Here is a 17,277-nt window from a genome sequence, read left to right as displayed (position 1 = left end):
AGGGATTTATATGGATATTGATATATCTTTGGTGAAAGAGAATAATTGTTTATTTTAAGATTTGAAATACTTTGCTTACTAAGGTTTTAAGCCTCTCCAGCTGCACAATTGATTTTTAGTTGCTTGACATGAGAAGTTATCGAGCAGTACCTGCTCAGCAACAAACTGCTCACTGGTTCCAAGTTTGAGTTCTGATCTTATGATAGCCTTGGTCCAAATTTGGATGAAAGAGCTGAATTCCAGAGGTGAAGTTGGAGTGACAGCCCTCAACATCAAAGGCCTCATTTGTGTGGGTGTAGAATCAAGGAACTCAAGCAAAATAAGAGTTAATGGGAATCAAGTGGGAAAACTTACCTCTCATTGCAGTCATATCTGGCACATTTGAAAATAGTTATACTTGTTTGACTTGAGTTATGCCAGCTACAGGACATGTCTGCAGAAATTCCTCAGTGTGGTATCCTTGACCCAACCACATTCAGGTGCTTCAAAGATCATCCCTCCATCATAAGACCAGAGCCATTGGCTGCATATTGTTAAGCGGTGTTCATGATTCCATAGATACTAAAGTAATCCAAGTCTAAATGCAACAAGATCTGGACAATATCAAGGCTTCTGCTGAAAAGTGACAAGTAACAGTCATGCCACATAAATGCCAGGCAAGGGTCATCCCAAATAAGAGAAATCTAACTATTGTACCTTCAAATTCTGCAGCAGTACCATTACTGAATCCTCACTATCAACATCCAGGGCATTACCATTGACTAGAAACTGAACTGGACGAGTCATTTAAATGCAGTGGCTATAAGTTCAAGTCAGAAGCAAGGAAACCTGCAAGAAGTAACAGTTCCTGACTCCCCAAAACCTGAGAATCATCTGAAAGGCACAAGCCAGGAGTGTGATGAACACTCCTCCCTTGCCGAGACCAGTGCACCTCCAATAAAACTCCAAATGGTTGACACTATCCAGGATAAAGCAATTCACTTGATTTGCATTATATCCACAAGCATTCAGTCTCTCCACCATCGACAGTCAGTAGTAGCAGTGTCACAAAGCTAGTCCCTTTTTTTTCTAAAAGCTGTTCCTTGGCTCGAGCAAACATTGTCCTTGACTTTGCTCACAGGGGCAATAAACTGGGCTGGACTCTGATCAGTCTGGATTGGTACAGAGATGAAAAGGATTTTGAGAGACCTTTTGTTTGTATGTAAACAGATGAGACTTCAGGCCAAAGTGGTCATGCTTTAGAAGTGACCTGTATAAAGAGAGGGGAGTGGTCAGCTCTTTGTCAAACTGAGCCAAGCAGTTTTAAGTTTAGTCCTGAACTGGTATGTTCAAAGGAGAGCTGTGTGGAATCTCTCTCTCTTTTCTGCCCTTCAACTTAAACCTGTAAGCATGTGTTCTATTTATATCGGGTTTAAAGGGACTTTGCCTATTGGGACTGTTGTGTATATTTGGAACAGCATGATTAAGTCTATCTGGATAGATCGAGTTCTGTAGATGTTTTTTATTCTGTTCTTCATGTTTCATTGTGTAATTTTGTGAATACATTTTTTGTCTGTTTTAAAATCTAGTAGTCAACCTAGCTATCTTACTCTCGATAATTTTCACTGAACACTTACTGAAACAAATTGTTAAGTTAGGTCTAGGGCTGCCTACTTAAGAATGTTTTGAGTGGTTTGGCCTAGTCCACTCTGTACTATTTACAAGATGCACCGTAGAAATTGATTAAACATCCCTCGACAGAACCTTCCAAATCCACGACCGATCCCATCTAGAAGGACAAGGGCAGCAGATATATGAGAACACCACAACTGAAAGTTCCCTCCGAGTCACTCACAATCCTGATTAGGAAACTTATTGATGCTGTTTCACTGTTTCTTGGTCAAAGATCTGGTGATCCCTCCCTAAGGGCAATGTATGTCTATCTACTGCACATGGACTGCAACAACTCAAGAAGGTAGCTCACTGTCATCTTCTGAAAAACAACGTGGAATGTACAATAAATACTGGCCCAGTCAGCAATGCCCATATCCCATGAGTGGATTTAAAATAAAAGAAACATTGAGATTGGGAGCAGAAGTAGGTTTTTTGGCCCATCAAGCCTGCTCTGTCATTAACCATGATCATGGCTAATCCTGTATCCCAGTGTCAATGCCATACCTTGTTTTTTTCCCCTAGACCCCAGAAAAGTTTGGTTTTATAATCTGTCAATTTCTTTCTTGTACATATATTCAGCAACTTCACCTTCACATCATTCTGTGAACAGTGAATTCCACAGGTTCACCACTCTCCAAGTAAATAAAATATCTCAGTGCAAAATAGCCTACAAAGTATTCTGAAATTGTGGCAGTTTCTTCTGGATTCACAGGCCATGAAAACATTATTTCTATTCCTCGTCTATCCATCCCTCTCAGAATTTTATATGTTTCAACGACATTCCCTCTCTTTCTTCTAAACTCCAGTGAATAAAGAAAAAAGTGAGGACTGCAGATGCTGGAGATCAGAGCTGAAAATATGTTGTTGGAAAAGCGCAGCAGGTCAGGCAGCATCCAAGGAGCAGGAGAATTGATGTTTCGGGCATGAGCCCTTCTTCAGAAGAAGCGCTCATGCCTGAAACGTCGATTCTCCTGCTCCTTGGATGCTGCCTGACCTGCTGCACTTTTCCAGAAACACATTTTCAGCTCCAGTGAATACAGACCAACTTGACTCAATTTCCCTTCATATGACAAAACTGTTACCCCAGGAATCAGCCTGAGGAATCTTTGGAGTGCTCCCTTTCTGGAAAGACTATAAGACCATAAAATATAGGAGCAGTAGTAGGCTATTCAGCCCATTGAATCTGCTCTTCCATTCAACAAAGTCGTGGCTGATCTGATAATCATCAACTCCACTTTCCAACCTCATTCCCAAAAGCCTTGCTTCTTTTATTCATTAGACGTATGTCTATCTCAATCTTGAATATACTTGATAAACCAGCCTTAACAGTCCTCTACGTTAAAGAAATTCCACAAATTGATGATTTTCTGATAAAAACATTTCTTCCTATCATTGTCTTAAACAAGCATTCCATTAATCTGAAATTATGCCCTCTGGTCCTTAACTGTTGTGTAAGAGAAGCAAATTCTCCACATTTACACTATCAAATCTCCTAAATAATTTAAAGACATCAAGGAGTATGGGCAGAAAGTAAGTGTAAGGTATTGGAAAGAGGAGCAGTCATATTCATATTGATGGCATAGTAGGCTCAGAGGCCTTAATGACCTGTTCCTGAACCTAGTTTCTCTGCATCTATGCTAATATTATATGTTTCAATAAGGTCTCCTTTCACTTGTCCAACCTCCAATGAGTATGAGCCCAATTTGGCAACTTTTGCTTGCTTTCAATGATCAGTGTACAATGACATCTCAGTCATTTTGTACCTAAACTTTCCCAATATATCTGCATTTGGCTAGTCAGCTAATTCATTCAAAATAATGTTAATCCTGGACTGATCCCAATACTTTACAATTCTAGGGTTTAATAAAAACTTCCAGCCTGTGACTATCAATCTGCAAGAATCACTGGGAAAAAAAAAGGCATTATGTGTTTGGATTGTTTATATTTTTGTAATTGAGCAGAATTCTGCTTTGTTCAAATTAGAAATTATGGTTTAAGTCTTGTCTGATTGGAAAGTAGTCATGATAGCAAAGTACATTAAGTATCCCTTAGATGCACCAATGCATTGATTACTCATGAATTGTCCAGAAAGTTTAAACTTTCGATGATGAATTATCAGGCATCTGGATCCCTCTAGAAATGTCCCCAACACTTCAAAAGGTTTTGACTCACTAATCTGGATCGTATTATTATTATTGATCGTATTATAAATATTAAAGATTCAGATAAGGGAACTAAATGTAATATCTCCATATTTGTAGTCTACACAAAGCTGGGTGGGAGGGTAAATTTTACAGAGAATGCAAAGATGCTTCAATTTGATTTAGACAAGACAACGGATTAGGAAAGGGAATGGTGCAATATGACCTCAACATGGTTGTATATGAGCCACTGAAAGTAAGAATTCAGGTGCAGCAGGCAATGAAGAAGGCAAATGGCATCTTGGCCTTCACAGTGAAGGGATTCACATATAGGGGCTAGGATATATTTTTGAAATTGTATCAGGCCTTGGTGAGAACACACCTGGGCATCAGTTTTTGTCCCTTTATCTGAGCAAGAATATTCTGGCTATAGAGGGAATGAAGGTTTAACAGACTGAATTTTGGGATGGCAAGGCTGATGTATGAACATAAACTGGATCAATTTTGACTATATTCACTGAAGTTTAGAAGTCAGAGGGGTGACCTCATGGATATTAATAAAATTCTAAAAGGATTAGATAGGATAAATGCAGGAAGGATGTTCCAATGATTGGTAAGTCCAGCAACAGTGGCCACAGTCTAAGGATACAGGGTAGACCATTTAGGACTGAGATGATGAGAAATTTCTTCACCCAGAGAAGGCACAGTCTGCAAAATTCTGTGCCACTGAAAGCAGTTGAGGCTAAAACACTGAATGTTTTCACAAAGGAGTTAGATATAGTTCATAGGGCTGCAGGGATCAGAGGGTGTGGAGAGAAAGCGTGAGCAAAGTACTGAGGTGGATGGTCAACCATGATCATATTGAATGGTGGAGCAGGGTTGAAGGGCCAAATGATCTATTCTTGCTCCAAGGTAAAATAAAATGAATAGAGTAACAAACCAACAATGATTGCCTTTGCTTGGAAGATTCAATCTATTATGTTTGCTTATGTTTTGCATGTAAATTACGGTACAATCCGACCTGGGAATGATACAGTACCATCTAATATTAAGAACAGAACATTCTTTGACACCTTAATTAGCTTGCAATTATGAAAGTCATGTCTCTTTTTGGTCACTTATGAAGAAAAAAGTTCATCAATTATGTAATTCAAATATGAATTGTACGCTGCTTACAGAAAAATTAACTTACAGAAGACAATATAAGCATTTGTATAAACTTTCAGCATTTGTTGCTGTTCTAGTATAATATTTTCATAGTTGTTAGATTCTTTCTGTGAATCAAACCATTAAAGATAAAATCTACCTTGAACAATCCTTCACGAGGACTTAATATCTCAATAATGAAAGTAGACATTGCACTCTTGTCCTGGTGATTCTCACCTTATTCATAATGCACAGTAAAACTGAATGTGGTGTCTATTTTATTGTCTATTCTGTTCCAAATGATCAACAGATGAATTGGAAAATAGCAGTGCACATATTCCATAAAATTAACTTTCTAATAATATGATTTTGTCACCAAAGTATGAGTCATAATTTATGTTTATATTTATAGAATATGTATATGGAATGTGACAACATACAGTGATGTCCCCATGGGCTGTGATGACTCAGATTTATTATTCTCAACATCATTTGACTGTGGCAGCACCAAGCAAAGCTTTTAGTGTCAAATATATTTTTCAAATGTCTTGGAAGCACTTATGTTTAGTTTTAAAGCTTTGACAAATGTAAGAAGAAGATAGAAATCTATAATCAGAACATTTTTCATGTCCCATCAATGTTCATGTCAAAATCCAACAGTTTGGGCTAACTAACTTTCTGTCAAGTATGTCACTTAAATAATGTCAGGATGAATCTTCAACCTCACCCCACATAATAACATGACAAAATAGATTAGCCTTGTTTGCATTTAAAGGGTGGTGTTTGTCAGATTATATAATGAACAGGAGACTTAAGTCCCCCAGATCTGTGAAATAGAAAATATATTCCATACAATTAGGCAAGCATATTCATTACAAATATATCCCTCTACGTCCACACTCAAATTTCAAATGATTTTACTTTGACCAGAAATAAAATGTGGAAAACATAACAAATAAACTGGAAACGAAGTCAATGCTTACTCCAGAGGTTTGCCCTTTAAAATACAGTAATAGTCACCAATATTTCATTGAAGCCATGTTTTAGAGCATACTTTAAGTTACCTCATATATTTTTACAGCTCCACTATCCTGAGAGAGGCTCAGCTGGCTATAAATACTTTCAGCTATACAAAGCAGATTATTCAATCATTAATTCACAATTTCCACAGTTAGTTAATCCATGCAAAAGAAGGGATTTTATAATTTCATTCAACAGCTCTGGAGCAGGGAAGGAAACAGTATTAGTGTCCCCATATTGATCACTAACCAGCACTTCAATTGTAAGTGCTGTGTTGACCAGTCTCTCATTTTCAAATAGCTAGCCAAAACAGAATCAGAGATTATTACAGGAAAGGAACAAGCCAGATGGTCTTTCAAATCTGCCTTAGTTCTGTATTCAAATCTTTTCTCACCCACCTGATTGGTCCCCATGCCTTTTATGACTTTTTTTTACAGTTTATTTTAAAAAAATAATTTAAGAGCATATTATATATGCTCATTTATGAATCAAGACTTTGGTGAAATCATGGAAGATGACCAGCAGTTACTAAGTGATATCCCGGCCATCAGTCCACACCTTGGAGAGTGCACTGGGAGAAGGGAGCAGATGGGAGAAAACACAATTAACAAAACTGTACAATTTAAGATTATTTATCAAATGAAATTATTTTGTTTTAGTTATGTTTAAAGAAAAAAATGGAATTTAGAAAATAAAATGGTGATAAATGTTCAATTTACATGCAGTAATCTTTTTTCTTAACTCTTAGCAATAATTTGCAAAGAAAATATAAAACTCAACATGACTTGCAAAGCTCAAGTCATACAAATACCCTTCATTAAGCACATTGAGATATACATGTTGGATGAGTTCTGAATTTTTAAAGTCATAAATATATTTTCAGGCCTTTTAAGTTTCCAAGCAACATTGAACCTTTCGCCAGGACTGCAGAGTATAGGCAACTCCCAACTCTATGAAGACAAACCAGGATATTGTTGTCCTAACAGTTCAATATTCATTTTGAGGTGGTGTGTCTTCTTGGGCTGGGAAGCTCTAAGTGAGAATAAAGGATGCCTTGGTGCACCAACACTGTGTTGAAGTTTAACTTTAAAAAAGTACTCTCCAAATTTAACAGTTACATCCATGACAGTCTCACTGTTCACCCATGTCAACCCGTTCTCCTCATGTCCCCAACCTTTCATGGTTCCTCTTGCAAACACTCCAAGCCAAACCCCAAAATAGCTTGAATAATTCTTCCTGGCTCCTTGCTAAAATAAGCATTTCCACACAACTTCTTGCTGTTCATTAAAGTTCCAAGGCAAACTTGTGTCATCCCATTCACTGCCATTTGCCTTCAAATCTACAACACTAACTCAACTTATATCCGCTATGACCAAACCACAGGATTCATGATTAAATTAGATGAAATAAGATATTATTAAATGAAGTACTCAGTGTCACTTACTAACTTTTCCGCATTGAAACATTCATTCATAAAAGCCCATTTACTACATGTGCATTCCTTCAACTAAACAATGTCTTATAACAAACATTTTATTTAAGAATGTGACAAGCACTAGAATCAATCGTCCTACACCAAAGATCCTTCATAACCACATGTGGCTGTGAACATGGGAAAGTGAATGGAAGAAACTGAGAAATGAAAGACAGTCCATTGTGATCACAGGTGATTGTGAAATCAATCATTCAGTAATGATGCAGTAATGATGGTGCCCAGGCTTATGTTAACAGGCACTGAAATTGCAAGAATTTCTTTTATCTAACACTCCAGATGTTTTCAAGTTATTTACAGGGCAGGACATTAAAATGTTTTGAAAGCTTGATAACCCCCTTTGATGGCTGCTTTTGATAGATCTTCTTGACACGACAAACAGGTTTCATTGATATTGTTGAAAAACCCTTGTTGATCGTTCCCTTTGATAGGTCCTCTTGAGAGTGCTTTAGACATTTGGGGGAAGGTAACGTCGAAATGAAAATAGTTCAAAATGGGAACATATTTGTATATAAGAGGTGCATTACTGTAAAGATAATTTGAACTTTCAAAGGTAACCAAGAACCACATCCAGAATGATGATTTATCTCTCCAAATCCATACCTTGGCTATGCTGAAGATATCTTATGTGCAAATTTAATCTGCAGTTTGGATTTCAACCTCTATGGCTACCAAGGCCCTATTTCAAGAAGTTTTCAGACAGTTTCAACATGATGAGAAGCTTTCCATTGTCAATCTGGATCATTAATGTGGCACTAAATTTCTGATGCTACCGTAACCATGACACAAGTTAGGTATCATCATTGAACATTCCCTAGATAAAGGATGCATGCCATACTGATTCATTCTCACATGGCAGCCCATAGTAAGGTTGCCATATTTGTGCTGGCCTGCATTGGACTGAGGTGGCAGCAATGAATCTTTTTCTTGACCACTCCAGAGAGCTATTAAGAGACATTCACATTGATGTGGGACTAAGCTCAGACTTGTTAAGGTCACCAAACTTCCTCCCACATGTGCATTAATAAGCCAGTGCTTTTAATCACAATCTAACAACTTAATGGTCACTTTACTCTTAGCAGTTTCCTATTTTTGGATTTTTAGAACCAAGTTCAAATTCTCAGGTTAGTCAGTGCCTTGGATTACTTAGTCAAATACAATACATCTGCAATACTCTATTCCTGGTGCAACAGTGAGTGAGCATCATGTGTCTATGGATTTCTTATGTTGCTGATTGAACATTAGAGTCAAAGAATAAATAAATGACTATTGGTAAAATATGTGCAATAAGAATAATATTCATTCATTTCAGGCATATACTTACTCTCCACTATTATTCTTCTGTCTGTCCAGTCATCATTGATTACTTGTATATTTCCAAAATGAACATCACTCATAAATATTCGATTGGTGTTCTTTGAACTTTGCCGGTAATCAAAAGTCAGGGCGATCACATTTTTGAAGTATTCTGGTTTTTCATATGGTCTTATTGGAGGATTTAAATTAGTTTCATCTGTAAGGTGAATGCTCTTCAGTATTGTTCTCTCCGAATAGATCAAGTATCCATCATAATCATGGCAGCTGACTGCATCTGCAGCAAGAACACTGTAGGAACATGCACAGGTTTTTCGACCCTTTCCACGATACAAGCAAAGCTGCTGGCATCCACCATTGTTCTTTGCACAAATATTGGTACCTGTCATGATATAGTTTTGCATTGTTAGGTCATCCATATTACTTAATAAGCATTAACTGACTGAATACATGCAGCAGGGAGAAAACACAAAATGATTTTAAACTCAGTACTTTTAGTCTATCAGGGAATTGGTATTATCTGTGTGGAATTTGCGCATTCACCCCAGGCTTGCATGGGTTTCCTCCCACAGTCCAAAGATGTGCAGGTTATGTGAACTGGCTGTACTAAATTGCCCACAGTGCTCAGGGATGTGTAGGTTAGGTGCATTAGTCAGGGCTAAATATAGGATGATAAGGTAGTGAGGGGGTCTGAGTGAGTTGCTCTTTGGAGGGTCGGTATGGACTTATTCGGCCAAAGGGCCTGTTTCCACACTGTAGGGATTCTATGCATTCTATGCTAAAAGCATGAAGGTTACTTGGATTCCACAATTTAGGTATTCATAATGCAAAACTTAAAGATTTAAGCTCAAAGTAAGAACTTGTATGACCCCTAATAAGATTCACAGTGTAGAAATATATACTTCTCTCTCTGAAAGTTCATGTATCAATCCCTAGGATTTATCACTTGATGCAAGAATGCATGACTAGGCTTATACACAATCCTAAATAAGTGTGGACTGGTTGGCCATGAAACACTATGACTGGCATAAGTCTCAGGCTCAGGTTACTTAAATAGCAAGGCTTCATTTAAATATTACGCAGCCAGCAGAATGAGAGCAGAGCATTTTAAGGCAGGAAAAGATCAAATGATTTTTGCCTGTGTATTACCTACCAGTTAAGATAGGAGGAAGGCAATTTGATAGGATCATACAGAAAGGAAGGGATAATTCTGGAACAAAGGTGATTAGGTCTTAGGAAAGACCTCAATGGTCTTTTAAAAAAAAATCACAAAGCAATCCTGTTCAGGCTACAGTAAAGTAACATCTTCCATTGATGGATCTTGATGGCAAAACATCTTCCCATTTTTAACTGATAATATACTTGGAGTCTGCCAAGCATGAAGGGTAAAAAAATTGAACCTCCACTTTTACCCTTGGGCCAGTGTAGCAGCCATTACCTCTCTGGTAGCCTTATCAAACTTTACAGGAACAACATAACCTCAGCACTCTTGTCCATGCAATGCCTTGTCAAGGGCATGAAGTGCATTGGTATGGGCTGCTGACTTGAACCCTCTCCTACAAGGGGGTGCTATTCTGCCTCGTGCCCAATTGCAGAAAGGCAGAGAGGAAATCAACCTTTCAGATACCACCATGTTGGAATACCTGAGTGGCAGCCTGCAGCAAACTAAAACACCGTAACTAACATTTGTGATATAATATGTTCTTGTTCTGATCACCTAAATTAATACTAATATGAAGTGACCACCATAATAATCACTCCCATCATATTTTAAAGAACTTCTATTCTTTAATGCACATTGGCTCGACATTTTCACAGTCATTTATGTTACAGTATGTCCCCATTAAATCCCCATTTTCCTTTCATTGATGCTACTGCTTTGTACTTTCATAATCACCTTGCATCTTCAGCTGGGATTGTCTGACAGTAGCTCATAACTCAGATTAAAATGGCAAACCATTAATCAACTTCAAGATGAAAACCTCCTTTCACCATGCTAACAGTTAAATTTACTTTTTCAAAAGAAAATATGTGTTTTTAGCAAATTGAACTAATTCTACAGCCAGATCAAGATGTAATGATACTAATTTCACAAACTGGGTGAATTGAATTGTCAAGCACGTAATGACACATTGCTTACTTTTGAAAGATTATCCAAATACTCCCTCAAAGAATGTCGTACGTGTTATGCAAAATAGTATATATTTTCATAATTGTTCACACTTTAAATTTCACTAAAATTGAGGTATCTATTCATTTAGAATACAGTATTTAGCAATTCTGAATGTCTCCCATGTAAATCAATGATAAAAAAGAATAGACCTTTCTCTCTGGCTCGGTTGAAAACCTTCACACCTTTCAGGTTTACCCCAAGATGGGTTCTCACGGTAACAGCATCAGTAGCATTGTTTTTATGCCCTCTTTTGATGGATCCATTGGCATGTGCTCTGTCAAAAGTACAAACAGGTAATTAACACAATTGTTTAATTTATGTAATGATTTATCACAGTGAGGAGACACGGAACTCTGGCAGAATGTTAAGACACTTCTGAGGCTCAAATTCCAATTTTAGGAATGGCTCACCTCTGGAAATTATATCCATTCAGGATTTCTATAGTGGCCTTGCTCATAAAGAGCTAATCCTATACGGATAGGAAATCAGACACTACAAGAACATTTTGAATCCTGAACACTTATGGGAAAATAAATTACCTGTCAGACCAGAAGATGTAAACCCCAAAGACTGCAACTGAAAACATATCCATGTTGTTGCCTGACAGCACAATCTCTCGGCTTTCTCCAGTTTCAAGGTCAATTCTCTCTATCTTGTCTGTACGGGCATCACACCAGTATAATTTATTTTTCTGTGGATCAATTGCATAGTAAACATGAGCAGACTTTTATAAGTGGCCTAAGCATCTTATTCAATAAAAAAAATACAGAGCTCAAGGAAGGAAACTAAAATGCTTAAATGTGCCTGCAGAAAATATTATACACATTTTTTGGAGAAGGCTCAATGGTCAAACCTCATAATCGATTGATATTCCATTTGGCCACGCAATATTGGAGCTCACGAGAACAATTTGTTCTGATCCGTCCAACCGTGCCCGGCCAATGCAAGGCTTTCGTCCCCATTCAGTCCAAAACATGTATCTATTGAAAAGATAGACAAGAAAATATGTATTATAAAATTCTTAATTCATTATTTGCATGATTATAGACTGTTGTCATTATCATTCAAAAAGCTAAGTCCTGTGCACAAACTCATTCCAATGAAATACAAAATGAATGGACCTTTTTCATGAGCTTGATTAAAAACCTTCACACCCTTCAGATTGACCCCAAGATGGGTTCTCATTAATTGTAGAATGAAAGTTGTGTTATAAAGGCTTGTATCATTGAGCACATGCGTACAATGGCAACCCTATTGAGTAAGCCTTTGAAGCTGGACATAATGATTATTAACCTGAAAGTGGTTTGACCAATTTTAATTTTACAGTTAATAGTTGGAATGCTTCAACACGGAAGGTATATTATTTTCAAAAATACATAAGTCAGTTAATGAGAAAGAAAGCTGAATTACCCTTTGCAGAATTTCAAAAATAGATTTGGATTTTTGAAAACTATGTTTCATTCAACAAATCAAATATTATTTCTGAAACTACAAACTGCCATGATGTGAGTAGCTCAAATCTCCTGACAGGGAAAATGACCAATCTTTTTATTGCAGATGAAATAAAATCCCAGCAGAGACTCAAAAGACTCAAATCAATGCCTGAAACAGACGTGTCAGTGTCTGCCAATCGGTTCGGAGAGATATTTCCTGGGGAATGAATACACAGATAAAGTATCTCAAAACTGGCAACCTCAGAACCGAATTTGTACTGCATTTTAGGCCTTCCAGTTTTGGAAGGAAGGTCCAGAGGCATTTCACAGTACCCAAAGTATAATTAGATAAAAACTGATAGTGATCAAGTCTAAGTTTAAGATAGAAACATTAAAGCTGGATAGTGGTTTGGGTAATGCCACAACTAAAAAAAAACTGTGTTCACCTCAGGTCACTGAAGCCCCAGATAAACAGTCAGGACAGAATTTGCAGAGTAGTTCAACTCCCTGCATTCTGCTGAGTTGTGTCAGATGGAGTCAAAGGTTACTCCAAACACTGGGATAACAGGTCACATCAGGTGTGCAAAGTGAATGACTACTGTAGCACTACAGCAGCTGCCCCAACAAGCCAATGCATTCTAAAAATATATTATTAGCCCTTAAGATTCTTGCATGATCTGATCAAAGTAAATTCCACTTCTTGGACATTGCAGGCTTTTGGATAGCCGGATTTCAGGTACAATAACTATAATCTATTTTGCTTGAAACCAGTTGCCTCTTGACCTTTCTCACAATATTCTTCGTATTTCAGAAAAAGCCTGAATTCAGCCACAATTTAAAGCAAAACAGAGCAAGTCTTTACGCCTATTGGATTTCTCATTCAATACAGGTATGGTGGGCCAATGAAATATCCTCAATAGGGAAATTTTAAACAAGAGGGGCTGAATTTTCTTTTATTTATTCATGCGGGCTTCACTAGTTAGGCCAAAATCTGTTGCCCAGGACTGAATACCCAGATGGCAGTAAAGAATCAATCACATTGCTGTGGTTCTGGAGTCACGTACTGGCCATTGTAGGTAAGAACGGTAGATTTACTTCCCTCAAGGACATAAGTGAACCAGATGGGTTTTCCTCTAACAATCAGCAATGATTTCATGGTCATCATTTGATTCTTTTGTTTCCAAATTATTATTGAATTCAAGTTCCACCATCTGCCATGGCAACATTTGAACCAAGTCCCTGGAATACTATCTGGGGTTCTGAACCGATAGTCAAGTGACAATACCATTAGGCCATCATTTACCAGGCACCGGATTCCTTGCCCCTGGCTAAAAGACAGAATGGAGCCCACTGAAGAAAATATTGGCTAACAGATAACTGGCTGCTATCTGCTAAAGGCAGGGCTTCTGTCTTTTTGGATCAGGAAATTTCACCTCACAGACAAGCTGGCCAATCAGAGGCTAATTAAATTGGTCTTTAGGAACATGTTTGGTGATTAAGTTAGGGCAAATTAGGGGAATAGATAAGACATTTCTGTGGCTCATGACACCATGATAGTATATTGCCTCCCTGGTGCCAGGGTCACGATTATCACTGACCAGCTGCAAGACATCCTGAAAGAAGAGGCTGACAAGACAGAGGATATGATACACATTGGTACCAATGATATAGGTAGAATGAGCTATGAAGTCGAAGAGTGTGGTGCTAGAAAATTAAAGCGGGTCAGGCATCATCTGAGGCGGAGAATTAAGGGCTGATGAAGGGCTTATGCTGAAATGTTGATTCTCCTGCCCCTCGGTTGCTGCCTGACCGGCTGTGTTTTTCCAGCACCACAGTCTTCGATTCCGATTTCCAGCATCTGCAGTCCTCACTTTCTCCTAGAATGAGCTATGAATTCTGGCATCAAGAAATTAGGGAGTTAAGCAATAGACTAAAGAACAAATACTCAAAAGTTGTAATCTCTGGAGTACTCCCCATGCCACATGCTGAAAAGTACAGAAACAGGAGAACAGGGAAGATAAATGTGTGACTTAAGAGCTAATGCAAGATGGAGATTTCAGATTCCTGGATCACTGGGACTGTTTCTGGGGAAGGTGGTACCTGTATAAGATGGTCACTCTGCACCTGAACTAGACTGAGACCAGCATCCTTGCAGGTGGATTTACTCATGCTGTTGGGAGGAATTTAAATAACTTCAGGAGGGGGAGGAGACAGAGTGTCAGTACAGTGGGTACACAGCATACTTTACTAAAGGAACCAAGGCAAAGAAAGTTCAGCTATGTGTATTTCAAGGGAGTAAGTTCAGGATTTGAACAACCTCTGCTTTAATGCTAGGAGCATTTTGGGTAAGACAGGTGAACACATAAGATTACGGTGTTGTTGCTATCACAGAGACATGGTTGAATAATGGGCAAACCTGGTAAATCAACATTCTGGGGTATAGGATGTTTGAGCAGAACAGAGGAGAGTGTAAAAGAAGAGGTGGGTGCATTAATAGCCCACTTTAAGGCTTCACTTGTGCCCATTGATGGACAGGTCTCCATGTGCTAAACTACATTAAATAATTGCAATGACAGCAGAAGCAGTTGGGTAGAAAGTGGGAAGGTCAGCAGTGGATCTTCCAAGACCTTGCCCACCTTCAAAACCCTCAATAATGAGATTCAAATCCAGCATCAAATTTGCCCATAATAGAAATACCCAGGATGTCAAGGATTATTTGGCATTAATTTATTTTAATTAAAATTAACTTTGTATTACATTCAGAAGTCCAGAAGGTGGTGCTCATTTAGCAGTTGTTCCTGGACAGGGATTCTCTGTGCAGTTTAAATTATGCTGCCAATACATTGATTAATCCCCTTCCTGCTCGTTGTATGCTAATCATTGCTTCTGGAGTATTTGACTAGTTCCATGCTCCGTTGGTAAGTTCAACCAATTCGATCTTTTCTTTTGGATAAAAGATACTCATCTATAGCTGAGAAGTATTTAATATAATTTGCTGTTGAAATAATTGTGCAATAATAACTATATTTTTGGACAAATTAATTGTCAGCTTTATCCCTTAAATACTCAGTTTATTGCCATTTCTAAACTGTAGCTCAGTATTACGTTGGAGAGAAATAATACTCTAAAGGATCTACTTTCAACTTGTGACATATTTTCACCTGGAGAAGTAACACAGTATGCATAATTCCCCTTGTAGGAGAGAGATGACATGTTCTGATCCTTTAATATCAGATTCTTTGTGGTCTGGGTCAGGTAGGAGCAGGCACTCTCTGGTTCTCTTTTGATTGTTACCACTTTCAGACAGTAGGAAACTTTAGGGCAGTGCAGTGGTACAGTGGTTAGCACTGTTACCTCAGTGTCAGGGACCCGGGTTTGATTCCAGCCTCAGGTGCCTGTTTGCGTGGAGTTTGCACACTCTCATGGTTGTCTTCGTGGGTATCCTCCAGGTAATCTGGTTTCCTCCCACAGTCCAAAGATGTACAACTTAGATGGATTGACCATGCTGAAAAAACAATTGCCCTATAGTGCACGGGGACATATGCAAATCAGGTGGATTTGCCATGGTAAAAACTTCATGCAGGATTACAGGTGGGAGGGCTGGGTCAAGGTGGGATGTTTTTCAAAGAGGCCAAATAGGAGGAATTGCTACCCCAATGGATTCACTGATAGGATATGATTCTTTAAAGTTCTCAAAATTTCAGAATGGTTTTGGCAAACAATGATCGACAGGCCAGTTAGTTGATATCAGATTTTGTAAAAATACTAGAATCTACTGTTAAGGAACTCTTAATAATGCATGTACAAAATCATAATGATCAGACAGAGTCAATATAATTGTTCAAAAGCGAAATCATACTTGAAAATTTTAATACAGTGTTTAACATTACATCACCATGGATGGAGGATTGGTGAATGGAAAGGAAGTGAAAAATTGAGATTAACAGGACAGTTTCAAATTTGTAGCTGTATTGTGATGTATTACTTGGATGAATTTCAGAGTCTCAACCATCTACAATCTATAACAATGACTTTGATAAAGGGACTGAGCACAATGTCTCCAATGTTTCCTCGTTAGGTGAAAATGTAGGTTTCCACAAAGACCAGAGAGAGATATGGATTACTTTGTGAGTAGAAAGTAAAGGTGTAGATGGAACATAGGTGTGAAATTATCTGTTTAATTGTAAGACTAAGAAAACAACGTCTTTTAAAAATAGTATGAAATGTCTAATTTCTGATGTTCAGAGACACTTAGTGCACAAGTGTAAGTAACACAGAAAGTTAATGGACGGTACCACAGACAATCAGTAATGCAGTAACAGAGCAGCCTTTGGTATAAACAAATTGGCATATAAGATTCAGTATTTATTTCTACAATTATGTAAGACTTTTGTCAGACAACGCCTGGTGTACTGTGTGCAGTTTGATTCTCCATATGTAAAGAAGCATTTTTTTCTTCCTTATTCATTCGTGGGATGATTGTATCACTGACTAAACCAGCATTTATAACCCATTCAAGGGGGCAGTTAAGAGTCAATCACATTGCTGTGGATCTGGAGTCACATGTAGTCCAGACCAGATAAGGATGGCAGTTTCCTTCTCTAAAGGGCATTAGTGAACCAGATGGATTTTTCTGACAATTGGCAATGAATTGATAATCATTGGAAGACTCATAACTCCAGATTTTTATTGAATACAAATTCTACCATCTGCGATGGCGGAATTCATACCTTGGTCCCCAGAACATGGCCTAGATCTCTGGATTAACAGTCCAGCGATAATACCACCAGGCCTTCTCTTCCCCATACACATGCATTGTTGTTGGTACAGCAAAATTTCACTCAAATAATTTCTGGACTGGAAGGAAGGCCCTCTGGTGAAAGGAGAAAGTGAGGACTGCAGATG

At 38.1% G+C, this 17,277-nt stretch overlaps 1 protein-coding gene across 1 annotated transcript in view; it reads right to left on the bottom strand.

Annotated features, from left to right (window-relative positions):
• LOC132817331 (low-density lipoprotein receptor-related protein 1-like) overlaps window positions 1-17,277 on the bottom strand; it is a 1,680,787-nt gene that overhangs the window by 462,639 nt on the left and 1,200,871 nt on the right. The window contains exons 39-42 of the mRNA XM_060827740.1: window positions 11,793-11,919; window positions 11,479-11,630; window positions 11,089-11,213; window positions 8,777-9,148 (exon numbers count right to left, since the gene is read on the bottom strand). Coding sequence (XP_060683723.1) covers window positions 8,777-9,148; window positions 11,089-11,213; window positions 11,479-11,630; window positions 11,793-11,919 — 776 coding nt within the window. The remainder of the gene's footprint in view (window positions 1-8,776; window positions 9,149-11,088; window positions 11,214-11,478; window positions 11,631-11,792; window positions 11,920-17,277) is intronic.

The sequence above is a fragment of the Hemiscyllium ocellatum genome, chromosome 7 (assembly GCF_020745735.1).
Source record: "Hemiscyllium ocellatum isolate sHemOce1 chromosome 7, sHemOce1.pat.X.cur, whole genome shotgun sequence".
NCBI lineage: Eukaryota > Metazoa > Chordata > Chondrichthyes > Orectolobiformes > Hemiscylliidae > Hemiscyllium > Hemiscyllium ocellatum.
Note: the sequence above shows the minus strand (reverse complement) of the source record. Positions and strands in the feature narration are given on the sequence as shown.